This window comes from Sorex araneus, chromosome X (genome assembly GCF_027595985.1).
Source record: "Sorex araneus isolate mSorAra2 chromosome X, mSorAra2.pri, whole genome shotgun sequence".
Taxonomy (NCBI): Eukaryota; Metazoa; Chordata; class Mammalia; order Eulipotyphla; family Soricidae; genus Sorex; species Sorex araneus.
In genome coordinates this window covers 192,020,128-192,046,451 of record NC_073313.1, presented here as the reverse complement: position 1 = coordinate 192,046,451, position 26,324 = coordinate 192,020,128, and the positions used below count along the sequence as shown (strand labels likewise).

Sequence of the window (26,324 nt, the reverse complement as noted above, 5' to 3'; positions counted from 1 at the left end):
GTACGGCACTTGCCTTGTTTGCAGGCAACCTGAATTTGAACCCTGGCTTCCCATATGGAGTACCATATTATACTTTTGAGTAACCTTTGAGCATCACTGGGCATTGCCCAAAAGCCAATTTTAAAAAAGGGAAAAAAAGAAATGAGTTCAGAGATAGGGAAGTGGTCAAAGGATGGAGCACAGGCTTTGCATGTAAGAGACCTGGACTCAGTCCCTGCTACACCTGGTCCTCCAGCACCAATAGGTGTAGTGCCTGGAACATTGCCAGAAGTGACCTCCCCTTCCAGAACTGTATTCCAGGTGTAGTTTCTGTGTTACTAGCTTTGACATGTTACTAACTTTTTAAAATTAGCTTTTATTAAGCAAGAGACATTTAAAAATTAATTTCAAAGCAAATGTCACACTTTAAGTGCTAGTGACAATATTATTCAAAGATTAGAGTCTTTCTCTGTGTAATTCCTGGAATATATATGACATAGAGGAATAACACACATGAGAAGTACTGAATGCCATAGCACACCTGACTTCTATGAAAAGACAAAGTACTTTTAATTACAAGAATCTCCAAGACACTTGCATAAGAGCACATATATAGAATTATTAGTAATATCATTCCTGTTATGACAGAATCTCTTTTTTCTAGTGGGGAGTAATTATCTGTAAGCAGGAAACTTGAAAGGCAAATTCAGATTTCTAAATCTAAGTGGCAATTAGACTCATACCTTTATGCTTTTTGTGTTCTATTAAATGTTTTCTTTATAGATTAGGGCAGAATTGCCTCCTTGGGTGAATAATATGGAATTTTCTATGAGGAGGTCAGAGATCATTCTCTATGGAGCAAACACAGAATAAGTAATTAGAAAAGTGGGGATGTTGGAGGAATGTATAAATGAGCTTTAGTGGGGTTGGCATGTAGAAATAAAGCTGTTTAAGTCTTAAACATAAAGCAAATGAATTCAAAATAATACCCATTGTTCTAATGTTTATCTGCCCAGAACATTCATTTCAGAAGTTAACTAAGACTCAATGGGAAAAAATTAAATTCTCATTTCCACAAATATACCATAATATCAGTATAGCATGCTGCTTCTGTAATTAAATTTGAAAAAATTCAAGATGATAAGATTTATTATTTTGTGAATGTGGGAAACTTGAAGCATGAAATTTATATTAGCATTTTAGGATTATCTGAGATACTCCTGTGATGAAGTTAATGACCCCTTAACTTTGTTTTTTGTTTTGTTTGGGGGCCACACCCAGTGGTGCTCAGGGCTTACTCCTGGCTCTGGCCTCTCAGGGGTCACTCCTGTCGGGCTCTGGGAACCTTATATAAGGCATGCCAGATATTGAACCTAGGTTGACCACATGCAAGGTAAATGCCCTACCTGCTGTACTGTCTGTTTAGTCCACATTTTATTCTTTTCCTTCCCTTCTTCCTATTTTCCTTTTGCTTTCTCAAGATATTGCTTCATTTCTTTAGTTTGTTCTGGCCACTATTTTTAGAGAAAGGAACCCAAAGCAATACACATATATCAACAAGCTCTATATGTAGTTTGAAATATTTATTTTTTTCTAAATATCAAAAGTGTAGGAGATTCTGTTTAAGAATAATGGAAGTCACTTTCTTTTATGATTTTTCCAGTTAATCTTCCTGTGATCTCTGCATGACTTCTCTTACTGTGTGAAGAGATTAGAACTACTGCCAAATTTTGTTAAAAGATCTGTTGTTGATTCTGTGCTATATCTAAATAGAGCTGGACTGAGGTGGAAGGCAGGGGTGGCGGTGGGGGGAGTATTCTCTCTGAAGACTTTCTGTTTTGGTCCTATAAGTTTGGAAATCCATAAGCTGCAATTACCTTTATCACACCCTAGCCTCACTTTCCATCATGTTCACTCTCACCAGTGATCTCAATTTCACATTTCCGACATTGTCATAATCTCAAAAAAATAAAATTAAACTGAAAAAACAATTAGATATTTATCTTGAGGGTCTGTTAATTAAAACAATAACTAAGGTAAATAACAGCTTTACTATATATGACAATGCTAGCATAAAACTGTGATTTAAATAATATTTTTCTAGCACTTATTATAAGAACACATACATCTCCCATTTTCTCCCTCTCAACATCATACTACTCTAATCACAGGAAAGGGATCTGAATAACTCCTTTTCTTCTCTGGAATCTGTTTCACTAGTATTAATTAGGCAAATGTCTTTGTTAGGCAAATGTGCTAGAATTTTTTTCATTTATATTTTATTTTTATCCACAGCAGGGGGTTAGAAAGCACAGAGATGCATAATCAAAAGCAAAGTCATTTCTTAGAATGGGTAACTTCACTGAAAATCTCTGACACTGAAATTAATCTTAGGCTTCTACACAAAGTTGTCTCAACTCTTCTAAGAGAACTGTTTGTAAGATCAGAGATGTCTTAAATACCAAGTTTTAAAGAGAAATTTCTCTGAGTTTTGCATTGTGGTCTGACCTCAAAATATAGGAAGCGTACACAATAGCTAATAAAATTTTCTCTAGGACAATAAAATACTAAGTGTGTTTAATATATACTCAAAAGGCATTAACTGCACACAGGCTCTGAGATAGATCTGAGGGAGATAAAAATATAGAACAAGGGTCAGGGATGTGGGTCAAGCTGTGAAGATCATGCCTTGTATGTTTGACACCGTGACACCTCATGCCTTACCTTCATCTCCATTCCCCCACCCGCATTTGCTGGTAGTCAGACAACTGTTCCAGGCCTCCCCTTGGGTCCTTCCTGCCAGCATTGCTAGGTGTGACCCCGACAGCAATTAAAAACAAAAAAAAAAATCAAGTAAGATAGTATCCTCTGTTCTCTGGAGAAGATAGCTATATATAAGCCTAACTTTTTTCAAAACCTTCATTCATACACCATCTGCCCTAAAGCAGAATCTTAACATATTCTTAACTGTTCTATTCCCCTACAGTCTAAATCTTCTTTCTCTCTTATGAATAGTTCAAAGCTGAGCCCAGGTCCCTCCAGTTCTGTGAAACCTTAATCACCACAGCCTACCTTGTTGATCCAAGGCCTGAGTGGCAGAACAGGTGAGGGAATTGTTGGAAGGATGTATGGGCTTTATAAGGAATTGGTAAAATTAAACTTTTATACTGAGCTATGGAATCTCAGAAGTAATATGCTAGTTTGTTGTGATCTAGATTCAAGATTTAAGGGTGAACAAACAAGTAATGGCTACTCCAAGTTTTAGATACTTATTCATCCCACCTCTGTTCCCCAGGCATATTTAGGAGGTTCTTATTTCGGTTGAAGTAGCAGTCCAAGGGTTAGAAAAATGAATGAGATCTAGTTTCTACTGTTACAGTTTAATATTTAGTGAGAATATAGCCAAATAAAAAAATTAAATCGATTAATCACACTGTATCACTGTCATCCCGTTGCTCATCGACTTGCTCGAACAGGCACCAGTAACGTCTCCATTGTAAGACTTGTTGTTACTGATTTTGGCGTATCGAATACACCACGGGGAGCTTGCCAGGCTCTGCCATGAGGGCGAGATACACTCTGTAGCTTGCAGGACTCTCCGAGAGGGACGGAGGAATTGAACCTGGGTTGGCCACGTGCAAGGAAAACGCCCTACCCGCTGTGCTATTGCTCCAGCCCAAATCGATTAATAACATAATTTTATTTTGTGGTAAGTTACATATAAACCAAGAGGGGTTAAAGTGATAGCTGTACAGGAAAACATGAAATTACTTAAATAAACATTGACTTTACATAAGCTTGCCTATGTTACTCATAATAAGAATGCTTTTACACTTAAAAAAGAATAAGTAGTATCTGTTTCATACACTATAAATAAATACACATCCAACATGGGATAAAATATTGGGTGAAATAATTCAAAGGGGGCTCTGGAAGACCTTAAAGAACAGATTAGCAGGATCAAGTGATTTTTTGGCAAAAGCCAGAGACGGAGATCAGCATGGATGGGTAGGAGTAGGGTGGAGAGAAAGGGGGTAAGGAGGAAAAGGAAGGGCTGTACTACTTGCTGTGGGGAGTATTAGGAAATAAGGTCATATGTGTGCAGATAAATATAACTGTGCCTTAAAAGACAGAATCCTTCTTTTGAACAAGGTTGTATTCCAAATATCTGTGAAACCCTCTGTAGCTGGCAGGCATGGTCTGTTCAAGGGTCTTTAAGATGGTTGTTGCACCTGGAACCAAAAGGATGAGTCTGTGTTTGGTCCAGTGCTATGAGTTATGGCTGCATAGACTGGGCCAAACCCAATACCATAATTGGGAGTTAAGAGTTTACCCCCTGGGGGTATAGTGCCACCAACAGGTCAACCTGTACCTGAGGAGTGAGTGCATCAGCAGCCTGATGGTGCCGTCAGGCTTCCTGACACCCCAAAATTTCCGCTGTGCCTTTGGCAACAACTTGAGACCAGGTTTACCAAGAAATTAAACGGCCAAAAGTTAGGTATGTGGGAGCCACACCCACAAACCACCTCTGGATCAGCTATACAAGCTCATTTATTGGCCTTATTTCAGAGACCCATAGATAAATCTCGAAAGAGAGTAAAAGCAACAGTTAATCTCGGACCCATGCATGGCTGAACAGACTGGGATAAATTGGAGGGGGGGTGGGTTGGCCTGGTGGCCTGCCCAAGCAGAGTCCCCAGCAGCTACTTTCTTCCACAAACCAAATCACTGCCATACCCCCAGCCTGACTCCACCATCTCAGGACGGACCAAGATATATCACCAAGATATAATCTGCTGAAAATTCTGGTATGCAGGTTTAGTGATGGAAATCTCGAGGTTTTCTCAGAGTTGGGGTGGGCTCCCTTCTCCACTCCCCAATACACACTGACAGTCATCCCCACAGACCAACTCCAGCACCACCTATAAGCTCTACTACTGGCCTTGCTTCAGAGACCCCTAATTAAATCTCGAAAGAGATCAAAAGCCACAGTTAAGCTTAGACCCATGCATGGCTGAACAGACCGGGGTAAATTGGAGGGTGGTGGGTTGGCCTGTGCTCGCCCAAGCAGAGTCCCTGGAAGTCACTTGCTTCCACAATCCAAAATTGCCACCATACCCCAAGCCTGATTCCACTGTCTCAGAATGAACCTCACCAAGATATAATCTGCTGAAAATTTTGTTATGTGGATTTTAGTGCACCAACAGCCCTGGCACAGAGACATAGCAGCAAGTCCCAGAAGGCACCAGAGCGCTGGAGATATCTCTGGGCCCCTTATCGAGCCAATTTCACTGGGGCACCCCAGATGGAGCAGGTACAGTCTCCCTGCCTACTCCAGATGGAATCCCAGTGACCAAGAGCTTCCACAAGCAAGGCCCAGGTATGCAGGTTCTAGGACTAAATCTCCAGGCCATGTGGTGACAGAGGACCCGGGCTGTCCCTCCCTGGGTCCCTGCCCACCCAGAAGACTGGCTGTCACACCTACTATTTGCCTCTGGGCACCATCTTAGCACACCAAACAGCCCGGGCCCAGAGACACAACAGCAAGTACTGGAAGACACCACAGTACCGAAGATCTCTCCGGGTCCCATACTGAGTCAATATCAGTGGGGCACCCCTGATGGAGCAGGTGCAGTCTCCCTGCCTGCTCCAGATGGAATTCTGATGACCAAGACCTTCCACAAGCAAGGCCCAGGTATGCAGGTTCAGGACTAAATTTCCAGGCCACATGGCAGCAGAGAACCTGGGCTGCCCCTCCCCAGGCCCCCACCTGCCCAGAAGACTGGCTGTCATGCCCACAATTTGCCTCCGGATGCCATCTTAGTGCAGCAACAGCCTTGGCCCAGAGACTCCCAGTTGAATCGCAAAATGGATTAGTGCCATACAAAGATGTGTCTGGAACTCAACCATTTACAATCTAGAAATTTACATTTAGAATCGTGGCCTTGTGAGCTCTCATGATATTCAAAATGAACTATGGAAAATATATTATCTAGCGTCTGCCCCTGGCAGGTAGGCTTGAATGGTGGTGGGAAAATTCTAGCAAAACATAATGCCCCAGGGGCTGGAGCGATAGCACAGCGGGTAGGGCATTTGCCTTGCACACGGCCAACCCGGGTTCAATTCCCAGCATCCCATAGGGTCCCCTGAGCACCGCCAGGAGTAATTCCTGAGTGCAGAGCCAGGAGAAACCCCTGAGCATCGCCGGGTGTGACCCCCCCCAAAAAAAAAAACAAAACAAACAAAAAACCATAATGCCCCAAATTAGAGTATTGGGAAAATTGCCATAGAGGCAGGGTGAGGACTGGGATGGGGGAGGGGGATACTTGGGATATAGATGGTGGAAAATGTGCATTGTGGGGAGATGGGTGTTTCATCGTTGTATGGCTTGATCTCAAACATGAAACCTTTGTAACTTTATCTCACGGTGATACAATAAAAGAAATAAGTAATGTGGAGTTCATGCACAATTCAATCAGCTTAATCAATGGCTGAACAAATAGCAATACACTTACATTATTAAAAGTAAAGAGTTCACCCCTAAGAATAGTGGAAACCATTAAAAGTATCAAGCAGTAAGATGGGCATATTGTCAGTGAATGAAGAAGGAGGAATTAAAGGTGCATCCTTGTTGCATTAGGATGGGTGGCATAAACTTGAAGAAAAGATGAAATTGGTGGGGCTATACCTCATTCGCTGTTAGTGGGTATATTACTTGGACCAGCCTCTATGGACAACAATATGGAGATCTCTCAAATAACTGAGAATAGACCTTCCACATGATCTAGCAGTTCCACTTCTTGTTATCTGCTCCTAAGAACACAAAAGCTTTTACTCAAGAAAGGTAGTATCTCCTGGGTTCATTGTAACATTAAGTATAATAGCTAGGACAAGTCAATAGCCCATATGTCCGAACACAAATAAATGGATACAGTAATCTTGAAGTTTGTTGCAACTTGAATGGAACTGCTGGAAGGCATCATGGTGTTAAGTAAAATAAGTCAGAGGGAGAACAAATGCTGGCTGATTTAACTCATTTGTGATATATACAGAAACCAAGCTAGGGAATAGAAAGTGTTGAATGATGCCAAACTCTTGCTCCTAGTTTTCAAAACAGATTATAAAACAGTAGAGTGGGTGGGGACAAGAGGCAGACTAGAAATGACACAAGGACAGCAGTAGAGCTCTTGGTGACTTTGGTGATGTTGAAGGAGTAGTAACACCATAAGCATCAACACCATGGTAAATTAAAGCTACAATTAAAACTTAAAATACAGTTTGATTTTTTTTAAATTTAAGGAATGCTCAGAAACATAGACAACAGGTCTTGGTCATGGATTATATATGAAACATCAGCATAAGGACAGTCAGAATGAGTCCCAAATTTCTGGCTTATGAATGTAGATGCTATTTGCACAGAAACTCATTGAAGTTTATGTCTTTGTTCTCCCATTTTACATTAATCTGAAATTAAACAGTGTACCTCAGGGATAGGATTCAGGTTCTGGTCTGTGATTTCAAGGTTTGTTTTTTCTTTATCTATATTCTGCTTCTGGGTATTTGCAGAAGAAATGACAATGATGGCAGTACAATAACTTTAGTCTTCTTATCACCAAAGCTATGATATTAGCACTGAAAGGATTATAGAGAGCTTTTGGATGTGTTTTCCAAGTTTCTTTGACTATGGTGAGAAATACACACACACACACACACACACACACACACACCCAGAAACACTGTACGTAGAGCAGGAGAGATAGTATGGAGGGTAGGCTGCTTGCCTTGCACATGGCTGACAAAGATTGTATCCTATGCACCCCATATGGTTACCTAATCCTGACACCCAGCAGAAGTGATCCCTGATCACAGAACAGGAGTTAGACCTGAGCCAAAAAACAAAACATTGAAAACAGTAAGAAAAAACAGTGTACATATATACCTTATGCAAACAAAAATTTAATAAATAGCAATAATATAACTGAATTAAATGCATTCTGATATTATGTGCTCTATTATCTCTCAGAATAAAAGTATTTCCCTTATGCAAAATTGATTCTATGATCCACTAATGAGTTGTAACCCTAGTGTGAAAACCTGATCTAGTTCTCTTCACTATTTTTTTTTCTTTTTAGGGCTGGAGCGATAGCACAGCGGTTGGGCCTTCGCCTTTCACGCGGCCAACCCGAGTTCGATTCCTCCGCCCCTCTCGGAATGCCCAGCAAGCTACCGAGAGTATCGAGCTCACGTAGGAGAGCCTGGCAAGCTACCCGTGTGTATTGGATATGCCAAAAACAGTAACAATAAGTCTCTCAATGAGAGATGCTACTGGTGCCCATTCGAACAAATCGATGAGCAACGGGATGACAGTGACAGGTCACACCTAGCAATGTTTAGGGGTTATCTCTGGCTCTGCACTCAGGAATTATTCATGGCAGTGCTCAGGGGGGCCATAGGGGATACCAGGGATTGAACCTGGGCTGGCTGTGTGCAAGGCAAATGCTCTACCCACTGCACTATCATTCCAATCCCTCATCATGTTTTCAGAGAACATTTGAGACTAAGAAAACAAAAATAATTTCCCTAGGTATCATAGCCTGCAAACAAGTGGCTTCCTTACCTATTTCCCTGACTTGATTATACAATTTGGCTTTGTCATTTTTATAGATAACATTGACTGGTTGATTTTTAAATTTTGTATCTTAGAAAAAAAATCTGTTGACAGTTTTGTTTTGTTTTGTTTGGGGCTACACAAAAGTAATCCTCAGGCACTACACCTGGCTCTGTGCTAGGGGGTTGTTCCTGGCAGTGCTTGGGAGACCATGCAGTTTTGATGGAATCCAGGACTTTCTCTCTGACTCTGTTGATTTGATACTTCTGTGCCTATTTAGTTTGTTTCATTCTCTACAGGTCTTGCTCTATACTGAAGACAACATACTCCAAGACACAATGTTTTTGCTTAAAAAACATTTTTCTTTATTTGAAAACAATGTTTTATAGTCAAAATAATAGTGCATAATCTTTGTGCTTTTGAAAAATACAAAAAGTCACAGGAAACAAAAGCAGTTTTCAAAGAGAGATGACCAAAAGAATTGCACTTATGAAGTTGCCCAAGAAACTAAGAGATAATTTTAAAACCAAGAGAGGAAAAATAAACAAAACAAAATCTTTCTGCTAGGCAAATATGCCAAGCGTAGAATAGAAAGTTTTAATAAAATAGACAAAATCAAGATACTGAATTTCACAGGTAACATTTAAACAGAACACATAAGTAATAGTGAAGTGGGACATTTGGAAAGAATTTAACCAGCAGAAGTTGAAGATCTAAACAAAATGAAATTTTAAATTTACTCAGCTGCACTGAATTTTGAAGCATATAGGAACATTTAGAAAGACAGATAAGTGGATTTACTTGCTTCCTTTATGCATATGTCCTCTAACATCTGTAGAAATAGGAGTTGGTTGTTCAAAGTCCTGACAAAGTTACAAATTTTCTTGGAAAAAATGGAGGTGATGCTTAGATCAGAGCACAGAGCTTTTAAGATCAAAGCAAAGTTAGGAAAAAAATGGGGCCTGAGCGATAATAGAGTGGGTAGGGCTCTTGCCATGCACAGAGCCGACACGGGTTCAGTCCCCGGCATCCTATGTGGTCCCCTGAGCATCGCCAGGAGTAATTCCTGAGTGCAGAACCAGGAGTAACTCCTGCTGAGCACTAGTGGGTGTGCCACACTCCCCACCCCCCCAAAAAAAAGAAATATTAGAAAATGTTGGTATATCTGATGGAGGAGATCCTTTTTTTCTAAGGGCAAATTGGGAGGCATAGGATTTCCCTTCTAAGGGGAAATAAATATCCATTGAACTTCCAATCATAGCCACAGAACTTATTCATGAAACATTCAACAAGTATTTCTTATGAAGTTCAAGCTTGATTCCTGCACCTTGAAAACTTTGTAACAAAGGGGATTTTACAAGCAAATTCAAATGGTTTGATGGGCTGCAAAAGAAGAAAGGGGAAAATGCTAGGAAGTAAAGAAAAAAACACCTGACCAGGGCAGGGTGGACTAGGTAAGGCTTCCTGGAGCAAGTTAGAGAGATGCAGTGTGAAACGGGCTGGCTTGTGTGAACTACACTGCACTGCATGTTTATGACTTTGTAAAGCTTAGGCCTGGCACAAGATAAGTCCATATAAGTGTCAGTCTTCAATATTTTATATGAATTATAAGCACAGACCAGACCAGATGATCTTCTTCTACATAAAATAACCTACACTGTGCAGTGTATCTATAAACTTGACTAGGAGATTTCATTTTTTGGTGAGGGAGGAACCACACTCAGCATTGCTCAGGGCTTACTCCTGGCATGGGGTCCTGGGGATGGAACCCAGTTTGGCTCCAAACAAGTCAAGTTCCCTGCCCACTGTACTATCTCTCCAACCCCTAGTAGATTTAAATAACAATGTTTAATGATCATTTTTTTAACAGGGCTGTAAAATGCAGATGGCCCTCACTGCAAGTCATTTTGCTTATAGAAATTGCAAAGCATGTAATATGCTGTGATCTTTTTATGTAAGGAAAATATAAAATAGAATCAGGATGACAAAACTTATAGGACCTTGAGAGAGGTCACCTACCCTAGTCCTCCCATCTCAAGAACTCTGGGTCAGCCACTTACTCAGAGTAACAAAGTGGTGGTTCAGTGGCATAGAGGAAACAAAGCACAAGTATTATGAATAGCAGTTCAATAGTCATTTCCTTTATACCACATCATCGCTTAGAGTTTTTTCAAAGCTCTCAATATTTTAAATTTTTTAATTTTTAAATGAATCACCATGAGGTACAGTTATAGATTTACAAACTTTCTTGCTTATGTTTCAGTCATACAATGATCGAGTACCCATCCCTCCACCAGTGCCCATTCTCCACCACCAATGATCCCAGTATCCCTCCCACCACCTCCACCCCATCTTCCCCACTGCACCCCACCTCTATGGCAAGCATATTCCCTTTTTCTCTCTCTCTCCTTTTGGGTGTTGTGGTTTGCATTACAGGATTGAGTGGCCGTCATGTTCGGTCTATAGTCTACTTTCAGCTTGCATATCCCATCCCGAGCGGGCCCTCCAAGCATCCTTTTCTTGGTGGTCCCTTCTCTATCCGAGCTGCCTTTTTCCCCAGCATGTGAGGCCAGCTTCCAAGCCATGGAGCAATCCTCCTGGTACACATCTGTACTATTCTTGGGTGTAAGTCTCGCATTCTGTAACTATGTATTCCACAAATGAATGCAATCTTTCTATATCTGTCCCTCTCTTTCTGACTCATTTCACTTAGCATGATACTCTCCAGGTTGATCCACTTATATGCAAATTTCATGACTTCATCTTTTCTAACAGCTGCATAGTATTCCATTGTTTAGATGTACCAAAGTTTCTTTGCCTCTATTTTTGGGCACTCGGGTCTTTTCCAGATTCTGGCTATTGTAAACAGTGCTGCAATAAACATACAAGTGCAGATGTCATTTCTACTATACTTTTTTGCATCTCTGGGATATATTCCCAGAAGTGGTATTGCTGGATCATATGGGAGCTCAATTTCTAATTTTTTGAGAAACGTCCATACAGTTTTCCAAAAGGATTGAACCAGTTGGCATTCCCACCAGCAGTGAAGGAGAGTCCCTTTATCTCCACATCCTCGCCAACACTGGTTGCTTTTGTTCTTTTGGATGTGTGCCAGTCTCTGTAGTGTGAGATGATATCTCATTATTGTTTTGATCTTCATCTCCCTGATGATTAGTGATGAAGAGCATTTTTCATGTGCCTTTTTGGCCATTTGTATTTCTTCCTTGAGAAAGTTTCTGTTCATTTCATCACATTTTCTGATGGGGTTGGATGTTTTCTTATTGTAGAGTTCAACCAGTGCCTTGTAAATCCTTGATATCAGCCCCTTATGTGATGGATATTGGGTGAATATTCTTTCCCATTCTGTAGATTGTTTTTGTATTCTGGTCACAGTATCTTTTGAGGTGCAGAAGATATCCCTATTTGTTTATCACTGTTTCTACTTTTTTGGTCAGTGGTGTGTCATCTTTGAAGATACCTTAAGCTTCAATGTCATGGAGGATTTTGCCGACCTTGTCTTCAATGTACTTTTTGGATTCTGGTCTGATATTGAGGCCTTTAATTCATTTTGACCTGAGGTTTGTGCATGGTCTTAGGTAGAGGTCTGAGCCCATTTTTTTTTTTTTTACATGTAGCTGTCCAACTTCTCCAGCACCATTTATTAAAGAGGCTTTCCTTGCTCCACTTCACATTTCTTGCTCTCTTATCAAAGATTAGATAATCATATATTTGAGGGTGTGTGTAAGTATATTCCACTCTGTTCCATTGGTCTGCGACTCTGCCTTTGTTCCAGTACCATGCTGTTTTAATTATATTACCACGTTTTAGTAGAGTTTGAGGTTGGGAAGATGATACCTCCCATCTTTTTTTTTTATTAGTTTATTTTTAATTAGAGAGTCATCGTGAGGGTACAGTTACAGATCCATACATCTTTGTGCTCATGTTTCCCCCATACAAAGTTCGATAACCCATCCCTTCACCAGTGCCCATTCTCCACCACCAGTAAACCCAACATCCCTCCCCGCCTCCCCAGTCCCGTCTCCCCCCCACCCCACCCTGCCACTATGGCAGGGAATTCCCTTTTGTTCTCTCTCTCTGATTAGGTGTTGTGGTTTGCAATAAAGATACCTCCCATCTTGTTTTTTCCCAGAATTGCTTTAGCTATTTGTGGAAGTTTGCCTTTCCAGATGAATTTCAGGAGTGTTTAATTAATTGCTTTAAAGAATGTTATGGGTATCCTCATAGGAATCACATTGAATCTGTATAATGCTTTGGGGAGTATTGCCATTTTGACAATGTTAATTCTCCCAATTCATGAGCAGGGGATATGTTTCCATTTCCTCTTATACTCTTTTATTTTGTGAAGTAGTGTGTTGTAGTTTTCTTTATACAGGTCCTTTACCTCCTTAGTTAAGCCGATTCTGAGGCACTTAATTTTCTGAGGAATGATTGTGAATGGGATTGATTTTTTCATGTCACTTTCCTCTCTTTCATTATTTCCGTATAGGAAAGCCATGGACTGTTTTGAGTATTGATTTTATAGCCTGCAACTTTACTATACAAGTCTATAGTTTCTAGGAGTTTCTTGGTAGAGGCTTTATGGTTCTCTAAATATAGCATCATATCATCTGTGAATAGTGAGAGCTTGATTTCTTCATTTCCTATCTGGATGCCCTTAATATCTTTCTTGCCTAACCGTCAAAGCTCTAAATTTTTATGCAATCTTGTTACCTTATGTTAGTTTCTGTATTCCTTTTGAAATTTCTAAAGCTTCATTTTTTTCTTGCTCACTATGAGAATACATATATTTATACATTTTACTTGAATCATATTAATTTTATATTAACAAGTAATATTGTAATAAAACTTACTGTTTTCATTTCCTTTTTTATTTTTCAATGAGCAAGCATATTTTAAAGTTCATTTATTCTGTTATATTGAGTATTCTTCCAGGAATATTAAAGTCTTAATTAAGGACCTGGAAGAATATCCTTTAATAAATAATCAAATTTTTTTTGCTTTCCTTTATTTTGGTCCTGACTGCTACAGAGGAATGTTCTCTCCGGGTTATTTTTGTTGCACAGTAATGTTCTTATGCCTTGCTTAAAGATATTTAATTAACAAACCATTTAAAATAAAAACCCTAAATGTTTTTCTGGGTTATTCTTTCTTTTGCTCACTGTTCACACACAAGTCTTCTGTGCTATATATACTCTATTGTGCTAATATTGATTCCTTTACCCACCTGACAGTGTTCTTATTCTTAGGTGCTTTAAAAATACCATAACCAGTATCATTCTCTTCCCCTGGGAGTTATCCAAATCCCTTGTCTCCCTCTGTGAGATCTACAGATAAAGAATTTTTTTCAATGGTACCTGTTCCTATGAGATTCCTCACAATATCCTTTGTGTTTTCTGAAAAGTCCTGTTTTACTTTGCTGCCTGAATATAAATTACTGCAGCTCCTGTTGTCAAAATCTTATACCTCTAGGTACTCAGGATATAGTGCTAAGCATTATGAAGTGTGTTGGTAGTTTTGTTTCAAAGATCATATTATGTTTTTCTTTATTTTTTACAAACTGAGACATGATCCTCATAATATGTTAGCTTGAAAGGTCTCATAAGTCTCAGAATTTTTCATATATATGGATATGGATATGGATCATTCAGTTTCAGCCCTTGGACTTTATACTCATTCATTATTCTATGGAATGTGTGCTCCATTTAAAACAAAACCATAATTGTATCACTTCTGAGAATGGAACAAACTTAGGCTTTTAAATGACATAGAAAGGTAAATTGGTAGGTAAACAGAGTTACTTTAGTTCTTATTGGCCAGTTAATTTTTTTTTCTAGACATGCCTTTGGAAGCAGAAATCATCTCAAGTTACAGGTGTTTTTTTGTGCTTTGTCTTCTTTGGCATCACATATTCAAAGGCCATTCAGTGATAACTCCTTTAAGATAGTAGTAAATCCAACAGTCATAAGAGTAGATTCAAAAGCCAAGCTTGTTTTATTGAAATTTATAGAAACAGTTTCAGTTCTGAGAGAGTCTGAAAGCAAGCTATTATTCTTTCTGCTATTTCAGTATGTCTCAAATCTCCCTATTGTAACAGAACCTTGAGACTACAAGTACGTTATTATATAATTCTCTTTGGACAGGCATTATGTCTTGTAGGTTTTGTTTGTTTATTCATTGAGGTTTGTCGTGGTGCCCAGAATCAAACTCGGGCATCAGACATACCAAGTGGATGCTGTACTACACAACCTTGGCTTTGATCTTGACAAAATTTTTAGTATGGAAAAACTGAAGCATATAAGAAAGTCTATTATCACTCAGTATTAGCAGTTATCAACAAATTAATCAATTTGCTTCATCTAAACACTTATTTGTTCTCCTGTGCCCATTACCTAATAGTAAGGAAATCCCAGATATATTTTTATTAATTAGTATTTCAGTATATATCTCTAAAACGGAAAAGATTCCTTATGAAAGCATAATAGTACTATGATCATACTTTAAAACTGTAGCAATACTTTTCCAAATTGTGTCATAATTTATTTTTACATTAAGTTCATTTAAATTATAATTCAAATATAATTTTATTTATATTTTATGATCCTCATATTTATATTTTATGATCCTCATATTACATATGCTTTAAAGGCATCACAAGTCTCTTAAAATTTGTAGTTTTCTCTTTTTTTTTACAACTTAGGTTTGAGTATTAAACTTTTCCAAATTTATGTTTTGCTTATTATACTCACAAACTGTTTAATATGTTTCTCCATTTGAACCCTAAATGACTTGTCCTGAGAAGTGATTGTATTTGCTTTTTTGGTGGAAATAGTTCATGGAAATATTATATACTTCATTGGAGAGTCAAACTGTCTATTTCTTTCTAATGTTAAGGTTGTTTCTTGTTTTCCATTATGCCTTCATTTTATAGTTTTTCCATAAACTATTAACATGAAATTTTTTTGTAGCCACTATATACTCATCAAAGAGAACCCATTATTTCATTAGGAGTTATAAAAATGTATGTCCTAATACTGTAATTTCTTCATGTGTTAGGTGTCATTTTCAAATGCTTACTTTGGTAAATTAAATATAAGAAAATTATTGACTGCCTATTATGTGTTGAACTTTTCAAGAGATTAAAAATGGAATAAAAGTATATACAAAGTATACACATATCTTGGATATTGCTCTAAATAAAAAGCAAAGCCATATGCTCAAAAGAATTGAAGAGTTATTATCGACTGGTAAATGAAATAAGAAAAGAGATTAGCAAGAGTTAGAGAATGTTTTACAGAAGAAGCAGGACATGTGTTTGGCTACTATGCATTTATAAAACAGGGAAAAAGTGAGGGCATTTGAGTTTGGACCAGGCAGATAAGAAAAAGTAAGTCTATAAGAAGAAAAGTAGAGTTTTAAAAAATCTGCCTTGAGACTGTATTTAGCCTGATTAAAGTGGGACATTACATGGGAGTCAAAGAAAGCAAAATAATTTAGGTTATATTCTGAAAAATTGACAGTGTCCCTGTGAACTATATGGTATTTTTCTAAACACATTTATTTGATAGATTTTGGGTGGATTAGAGAGTTACAGTGAAATGGCCTAGAGGAAATTCAATAGTTTAGATATTTATTTCTAATGAATTTTTACAAATCTCATGTAAGTTATGTTCAAGAAATGTATGATTGCACAACCTATTATAAATGTAAAGAGTCATGTTAGTAGTTATTATAATAATAATGCAAAAAATACAAGTAAACCATAAGCCCAAAGAGAGAGAGATAGGGAGAGATATATAGATAGATATATGGATAGATAGATAGATAGATAGATAGATAGAGAGAGAGAGAGAGAGAGAGAGAGCACATGTGTGGTGGGAAGTATACACTGGTGGAGGGATGGGTTTTAGAACATTGTATGACTGAAACCTCTGAAAGCTGACCATGAACATTTGTAACTGTGTATCTCACAATGATTTGATTTTAATTATTTGAAGAGAGAAATTAAAAAAAAAATACAGGCTACAGAGATTCTTTTGGTTTTATTGAATAAAGTGTGATGTTGGGGGGCAAAAAGAGCCAGGTGCACAATTGTGAAACTGTATCAAACTTAAAGATACCAAACTCAATTTTGGAAATGTCATATTTTGAGTACCCATACAAATAGCCAAGGTTTTAGAGATTTGGTAGGTTTGCACTGCAGACAAAAAAAAAAGTCCCCTGATATTATTTGTACATTTTAGAATGAGACAGAAAAGCAATAGGTATAATAATGGGAGTGAATAGACTCATCAAATAGTGAACAAAAAAAGAGAGGTCTAAAAAAATAGAAGTTCTAAAAAACACTAGTTTGAAAGAAGAAGGTAACTGCAATGATCAGAATATAAGCCACAGGTAGGGAAACCAACAGATGTTTAAAATCAGTGGTCTGATTTTCATGTTATTTTGACAAATAAGGAATAATGTATTTTTAGGAAGCAAACTTTGAATATGAAAAGTGAAGAGCTGGGGATATAGTACAGAGTTTGCCCTGCATGCAGACTTCCCAGGTTGGATTCCTGGCACCCCATGTGGTTGGTTCACCATGCACCACGAGGAGTAATTACTGAGCAATGCCATGTGTGGTGCAAAAAGAAAGAAAAAAAAGTGTTAAAAGCAGGGCAAGAGACATTGTTGTATACTGAGTAAAGCTCTTGGTCTTGAACACAGCCAACTTGACTTCAATTCCAGGCACCCGATATGGTTCCTGAGCCTGCCAGGAGTGATTCCTGCACTTAGAACTAGGAATAAGTCCTGAGCATAGCCAGGTGTCCCTCCCCCCCAGCCCCAAAACCCAAAAGTGTAAAAAAAGAAGATATTTAGTATCTTTTATTTATCATATATGCTAGATATTTTATTTAGCTACTTTTCACTTTATTTGCCATCATTAATTAGTCCTTTTATAAAATATGTAAGTTATGAGGTATGATAAATACTCTTTTATTCCTTTCCTCAAAAGAATTCTGTGCACTTCTCCATCTCTTTCCTCTTTGCACCCTTATATGTGCATGCTAAATAGTTACAAGTATACATAAAATGAAACAAGTCTGTGTGTGTTTTCTTATTTTGCTTGTTGTGATTAATTTTTCTGGTGATTAAACCCAATATCTCATGCATGCCAGTCATAAGCTCAATCATTAAGACATCCCTAACCCAGTAAGTTTTGTTTTTATTTTGTCAGCTTCATTGGTTTCCTGCTCACAAAATAGTGTATGTTTATTATAAACATGTCACTTAGCAAAATAGGCTTAACTAATGCACTTTTAAAATTTGATGGCAAAGCCAGAAGTAATTCCTGAGTGCAGAAACAGGAGCATCACTGAGTACACTGGAGGATCATGGGGTGTGACCCCCAAACCTCGTCATAGCACTTTAGCACTGTCGTCCCATTGCTCATTGATTTGCTTGAGTGGGCACCAGTAACATCTCCACTGTGAGACTTGCCGTTACTATTCTTGGCATATTGAATATCCCCAAACCTCAAAATAAATAAATAAATAAATAAATGAAATTTGGTGACATAACGCTGTTAATGGATAGTCAATATTATTTTGGCAAACTGCCTTTCAAATCTTTATGTGCAGACACATAGATGATAGTTTATATTAATGAGATCATACGTATAAATGTGATTCTGCACCTGCTACTTTGTATTTAATAATATGTTGTAGAATATTTTCTATGTCAGTGTCACAGTGTCAATGGAGACATATAGCGTACGTCTTTCTCAATGCAGTCATATGATAGAGTTACTTTCATTAAATTAGGCCATATCCTCTTCCTAAATACTTAGGGACTCACCAAATTTTGTTCTATTTTAGCAGTGCTATAGCAAACATTTCTGTGTTTATCATTTGTATACTTGTTTAGCTCAATCTCTTTTGAATAATATCCCTATTGTGGAGCTGTGGCCCAAAAGCTACACGTATTTTACATTTTTAATACATATAAGTCTGCTTATTCTCTTTGGCAAAACAGTATTAATTATTATTGTCCTACCAATAAAGTGTATCAAAAATTTCAGTATCCTGAATTGTGGTCATCATTTTTCAGTATCATTCTCATCACTATAAAGTTAGCAGTGAAATGAAGTTAACAATGGTATATTAAACATTTTAAGAGCATAGAATCAATCGAGAGTTTCTAATAGCTATGTTTTTCTAGAAAATCAGAGTATAAGAGCACAAAAATTTTTACATGTTATTTATGAGAATTTATAGATCCTTGGAAATCAACTTAGACTCTTTTATATTTTAGTCTCTGTACCTAAGTGAAGATTCTTCAAATATGGTGATATTAAAGTAATAACTGTAGTAACAGTATAAATATATATATACATATCTCTTGAACATATATTTCACAGAATGCACAGAATTTTTGTGTTAGTTTAGAAAAAAATCTAATATCAACTTGATACAGAACTTTATTTCCTGATGTATGAAGTTTTATAAGTGTGCATTGTTATTAGATTGAATTTCTATTTGCTTCAGGTTTTCCAGTGGAGAGCCCACCAGGAAGAAGCAGCAAGACTAGAAATGGAAATTTCTGCCAGAAGAAGAGAGAAAGAAGAAGAAAAAGAGAAAATGTGGAAAAAGAAGGAATTGTTACAAAGAGAAGAGAAGAAAGAAAAGGTTTGACACTTGTTATTTCTGTGAATGAATTATTTAATTGCTGACTGAGCTTTGATTGATCTTGTCTTGGCATGACTGTATTATCTTTCTAGTCACTCAAGGAAAGTATTGATTCATAATAATCAAAATATTGATTCTCGTTTCTTATTTCCTGGTCCAATATCATCAAATTATAAATTGGTCATTTGTTCTTATGCTGACCCAAACTGTTCTCATTGCTGCCAGTTATAAATGTTCTTATACTAATAAAAGTACTTTGTTTTGTAACAATTGATCAAAGTTTGGGCTTTAGAGTATAGACTTGTTTTCCTTGACTGACACCATATTGATTAGATTAGGTTATAATATTTCAGAAGCACCAATACTCTTTTGAAATTGTTGCCACAAAAACAATTTTTAAAATCTAAATATATAAGGCACTGGTAGAATTTTACAAGAAAAAACATGCAACCACATCGAAAAATGTGGGAAAGATATTAATAGAAACTTCCTCAAAGAAGAAACACAGGTGGCTAAAAGGCACATGAAAAAAGTGTTCTACATGGGTAATTATCAAGGATATACAAATAAGAACAGCAATGAGATATGATCTCACACCACAGAGACTGGCACACATCAAAAAATCCTAGAAATTGAGCTTCCGCACAACCCAGCAATACTGCTCTTGGGAATATACCCTAGTGGCCCAAAAATACAATGCAGAAAAACCATCTGCACTCCTATGTTCATTGTGACACTATTCACAATAGCCAGAATCTGGAAACAACCCAAGTGCCAGAAAACAGATGAGTGGATAAAGAAAGTATGGAATATACATACAACAGAGCACTATGCAGCTATTAGGAAAAGTGGAGTCATGTAATTTGCTTCTAGGTAGATGGACATGGAGAGTGTTATGCTGAGGAAATCAGTCAGAATGAGAAAGACTGACATAGTTTTTTATGTTCCACACTTGTTTACAGGACATTTAAAACAAAACAAAACATGGCATGTAAAAAATACCCGAATACAGTAGGAACAAGGGCCAGAGGACTGGTCCACAGTGGGAAGCCTGCCACAGAGCAGGAGTGGGAGTGCAGTTAGGACAGAGAAGGGACCACTACGACAATAACAGGTGGAAATGATCATTCTGAACAAAAACTAAATGCTGAAAGGAGGAAAAGTGATGAGCATGATACCCTTTCATTACCAGTATTGCAAACAACAACACCTAAAAGGAAGATAAGAGAGAGAAAAAAGAAAAATGTCTTCCATCGAGGTAGATCACTGGGGTGGAGCAAGGGGGTAGTTTGAAGGGAAACTGGACACTGTTGTTGGGTAATGTGCACTAGTGAAGGGATGGGTGTCTGAAACTGCATGGCTGAAACTCAACCATGAACAACTTTGTAACTGTGTATCTCACAGTGATTCAATAAAAAATTTTTAAAAAAAAAAAATCAAAAGACAATGACTTTCCATAAAATGATCCATAAGAACTCTCATAAGAAACAAAATAACTGTGCTAGGTGACTCTTAAATATCCAGATATGAAATACTACATCCACCACCCTGTTAGCCAATTTGACTCTTTGGGAACCTGAAATATCGCATAACTGCTCTGTACCACAACTTTTATGAGGTTTTGATGTGATGCTAGGAGTTCTGTGGAATTTAAGGCAAGGGTGGCTTCAGCCTTATTGTCAAAATGAGTTTAAGAAAGACTCACATGAAAAGGAGATAAACCTTTCTTGGTGTCCAACATTGGTGGAAACCTAACCAACTCAAGAAGAGCTTTCACACACTCAATCCTTTACCCAGGGAGTAATGACATCAGCTCTTAGTAAAACAACTGGATTGTGTGTCTGTTTGAGGAGAGTACCTCATCACACAGTCTGAGATTGAGGCTTTAACTGTACTTCAGTTCTTTTTTTTTTTTTGCCTTTTGGGTCACACCCGGCAATGCACAGGGGTCATTCCTGGCTCATGCACTCAGGAATTACCCCTGGCGGTGCTCAGGGGACCATATGGGATGCTGGGATTCGAACCCGGGTCGGCCGCGTGCAAGGCAAACGCCCTACCCGCTGTGCTATCGCTCAGTTCTATCAAGCCACTGTTTCAACTTCCAATCAGCCTGGTCATCCCATCTTCTAAACTGATCAAATGTCTGATTAATACACAGTATAGAAACAATGCCCAGTACCTGGATTTCAAATATCATGTAAATTTAGGACACTTCAACATTCCTTTGCCATTTCAGTGTGTCAGTTAAAACTTCATTGTACTGGTAAAATTTAAATTCAAGTAAGATGTAAAACTGGGGGGCGTGGTGTGTGGAAGATTTGTGTAAATCTACAAGGGTCACTAAAGGTTCAAATAGGATGATAATTCATTCATTTACTCAGTATGTACCAAGCACCTTTAATGTGACAATTATTATACCCAATTCTTCACAAAATTTTAAGAAGTTTGTCATTTTTGCAGAAACATACCTTTTTTTGGTATTTTCTTGAAGAAATTGTTTGCTGTATCTGACACAAAGATAATATGTCAGTCTTGGTCAGTTGGAAAAAGTTCTACAGGAGAATTTCTTTTAGTTTAAATTTTATAAGTAAAGCAAGTGATTAAGATAGGAAAACCAAAAATACAAATTCAGTAAACTATATAGCATTTTCTGTTAGTTAAATTAATCCTGGCCACCTATAGTAAATTATAGATACATTTACATACTGTATATGTGATGTATGCATATGCTTATCCATAATTGCAGTGTGACTTGGCAATTAACTTCTGCTTCTCTTAAAGGATTTTGATGAGGGCTTCATTTGGGGGGCTGACTAGGATGCTGTCTTTGCTCTCATTAATGCTGAGGCTTTCTCTTTTCTTATTTCTTTGTCTGATATCATCAGAGAATACATTAGACATTTATCCTCACACTGATAAAAACTGTTCTCATTGCTGCCTCGTATGAATGCTCTTATTTTAATAAAAGTAATTAGTTTTTGCCACCAGTGATCAAAGTGTGGGCTTTAGAGTATAGACTTGTTTTCCCCGACTGACTTCAATAGGGTTCATCAGCTCTCTGTTGTTATTTGTCTTTCATTTAGACTTTTCAATGCTGTTGCATGCATATGTGCACTGCAGGACAGGATATAATACTATCCTCAGCATTTTCCTCTAAGTACCTGTGACTGATAATCTTTCATTTGCAGTGAATGTTTTGCTATTGCAAAGAGAAAATGATAGAAATATTGGGGATTTAGGTAGTGGGGAAAAAAATCAGAGCACTGCCTGACAGAGAGATAGCAGAGACCAAAGAGAAATGGCAGCCATGTCCAAGTTCTCCATTTCTTTCGTATCCTATTCCTCTTCCTCAGCAAAGAAAGTTAGGGGATGTGTGTGTGTGTGTGTCTGTGTGTCTGTGTGTCTGTGTGTCTGTGTCTGTGTCTGCTTGTGTGTGATAGAGATCTGAATGAATACCTACATAATCTTTAATGACTTAAGATACTATTACTATTACCATTTTATGTAATATATATCAGTTAGAACTAACTTAATTGTGAACATAAACAAAAATGTGTGGCAGCTCTCAGTAATGCAGTTACATTCAGATGATCAAAAGTTGACTTTCAGCACTTTTTATAGTTTTATAAGATGAAGGATATGAAATATTAGAACTCTCATAAACTCTTTGAACCCAGAAAACATGGCTTTCAATCCCTGTGAACAGCGGTTTGATCTATATGCTAATATTTATTCACTCATATCTTTCACTGCAAACACGCTGTTTGTATAAGAACCACCTGCTGCTAGTGCTAAAGTATTCCAATCTTACTGAGAGCCAATCTATTGAACTCCTTCCCTCCTATGGCTTTTTGTCTTCATCATTGACTAACTCCTAGAAATGTTATCTTGCAGTTAGTTCAAGGGGAGGTTTTTCTTTTCATTCGTCCTTTTATTTGGGAATCTGATAAAAAAAATAATACCGCAGATATAGGAGCTATAAAATGAAATGAATGGGGCCAGTGAGATAGCACAGGGTTAATATTAATGGACCCCTTTTATTCAATGTAGCTACCAACTTCTCTTATGGCAATACTTTTGTTCTTACAGTTTTCCTTGTTTTGATAGGTTTATTTATTTATTTTCTTTATCTTTCCCTTGAATAAAATCATAAGGTATTCATCTTTCTCTGACTTATTGAACTTATTATTATACCCTCAAGGTCTATTCATGTTGTCTTTAGTGGTAAGATTTCATGTTTTAAAAAACCAAGTAGTGTTACAATGTGTATATAGGCCAGTTAAAAATATTCAGTTGTCAATGGATACTTAGGTTTGCTTTCATATCTTGGCTATTATGATTAGTATTGCAATTGAACATAATAGTTGCATGCATCCTTTTAAATTAACGTTGAATTTTTTTTCAGCTAACAACCAAGAAGTATAATTTTTGAATAATTTTATATTTAAAAACATATTTTTGAGTCGTATCCATACGTTTATTTTTCACAGTAGCTGTACCAGTTTTCTTTACCACATGTCAGATGTGTCACTTTTTCCCATATTTCTGACAACACTTGCTTCTTGTCTTTTTAATATATTTTAAGAGGTTATGAGATAATATCTTATTGTGGTTTTTATTTTTCTAGTTATAACTGATAATGAACTTCTCATGTGCATATTGTATGCCTAAGATCATGTATATCTTCTGAGAAGGTCTATTCATATTCTCAATTTTGTTGTGGAGTTATAAGAGTTCCTGACATTTTGGGATATTAACCACTTATCACATAGGTACTTTATTTACATCTTTCTGTAATCACTAAGATTACTTTTTGTTCTGATGGATTTGATTTTTGTTTTTTCATGATGTTGTTTTATACAACTGCTTTTGTTTCTTTTGCTAGTGGTGATAAGTCTATAAAGATATAACTTAGACCTCAAGGTCACTGCCTGTTTTTTTCTATATATTTTCTCGTATCAGGTCCTCTGTTCAGGTCTATCAGTACATCTTGAATAAACTTCACACATTGAGTAAGATAGTAATCTAGTTTCATTAATTTACATGTGACTGTAGTTTTCTCATCATTATTGAAGATACTTTCCATCTATTTGATGTTATTGGCACCTTTTTCATAAGTTAGTTGTCACACAAATTCAATTATGTGTGAGTTAGCTTCTAACTCTCAATTCTGTTTCACTGATCTGTGTCTCTTTAAAATTCTTAAACCAGGGATGGGAGTGACAGTACAGTGGGCAGGGGCTTTGCCTTGCATGAGGCTGACCCAGGTTCAATCCCCAGCATCCTATATGGTTCCCCAAGCAGTGCCAGGAATAATTTCTGAATGCAGAGCCAGGAGTAACCCCTGAGCATTGCTGCATGTGACCCCAAAATAAAAAATAATTCTTATACCATTCTTGATGGGTGTGGGATTGGAGTTATGTACACAAGAAACATATAACTGGCTTCTAACAAACCATTAATTCCCTTTGGGTTTTTTTTTTGTATTTTCTACTGACTTCTCAATAAATTACAGTGAATCCCTCATCTTTCATCAGGATTAAAAGGGCCTGCCTTTTAAATAAACACTTTTATGTTAACTACTTATTCTCCTAAATACTTTCTTTTTCTCCAAATACTTTCTTTTCCACTTTTAATCTCTCTTTTCAATCTGTTTTCCCCAGACCAGTGTGATGTTTCCAAAACTCATGTTAGATTCTGTCACAACTTGCTCTATGTCCAATATCTCTTGTTTCTCATGTCCTACTACTTTTCCCCTCACTCATTCATGTCTAATCACATAGCCTACATCCTCCTCCATAATCACTTCCTAATCACTTCCATACATTTGTGGTTTGCCTTTTGTCGTGGCTATTCCTTCAGTCTGAAATATTTTTCCAGATGTTGGCAAACTCACTCTCTAAATTCATTCAGGCTCTACTCAAGTGTCATCAGAATTCCCTTAATTGCCAAACTTAAAATAGCATCCTTCTTTCCTGTCACTCTGTCCACTCACACAGCTTTATTTTTGTCTTATAATTTGTCTTCCCTCAATACCAATTTTTATTGACTAGCTTCTCTCCATTTTCTAGAATATAAGCCTTAACAAGAAGGAAGATTTGTCTTTTTTCTTTGTTCTTATAGATCTCTAGTGTCTCGCACAAAGCACCCAATGTTGATTGAATGCATTAATTTAATGAATGAACAGCATAAAACTGTATGTTGATGCTGAGGTATACAGAAAAACACACCAAACTAGGAAAAGACTAGCAAGGCAGGTGACCTTGAACAAGTTACATAAATTCTCTAGAATTTTGCCTCCTCAATTGTAAAATGAAATTTTTGGATTAAGCATTGCTTAAATCACCTCAGCTCTAAGACGTCATGATTGAATGAGTCTAAAGTTTGATTACTTTTCACTTTTTACTCTCCCTGACTCTTCAGGCTTTACAATAATAACTCCCTCGGTATACATATTCCCTTCTTAATGAATATTTAAAATAGAGAAATTAAACAAGATTACAGGCAAATTTATTTAGCAGTGTCAACATATCATATGATCATTATATAATATTTCATTGCCTATGCTGAAAATAATTTCTAATTTCTAAAGAAAAAAATGACAGTTATTTGTTAATCCACCTGGCATTTCAATTGAGAAAGAGATAACTAATGTGTTTGTCCCAGCACACTTTCTGGGCTCATAATGTTATAAAGACATAGGACCGCATCACAGTGGAAAACAGTTATTGCCAATTCAAGTACACAGCTTATTAAAGAAAAGTAATCATCTAAAAGTTACCAATGTGTACACTACTTAAAAGACGTAATTTACAATAAGAGACATTATTACTATTTTGTTGGGTATTCTCCTTTGGGCCCTATTTAATTCCACTTTGCTCTGTGACATAGAGTATTCTCCTTTGTGACTCCTCGGCTCTCTGACTTTTGGTTCTGTTCATTCAAGGTAGAACACCATATCTGATGGGATTCAGACAGTAGGCAACAAATCATAGAGGGAAATATATATATATATATGCACATATACATATTTTCAGATATATATACCA

General features: G+C 37.1%; 1 protein-coding gene across 1 annotated transcript in view; it reads left to right on the top strand.

Moving 5' to 3' along the window:
* CCDC148 (coiled-coil domain containing 148) overlaps window positions 1-26,324 on the top strand; it is a 324,753-nt gene that overhangs the window by 211,018 nt on the left and 87,411 nt on the right. The window contains exon 10 of the mRNA XM_055120683.1: window positions 19,135-19,275. Coding sequence (XP_054976658.1) covers window positions 19,135-19,275 — 141 coding nt within the window. The remainder of the gene's footprint in view (window positions 1-19,134; window positions 19,276-26,324) is intronic.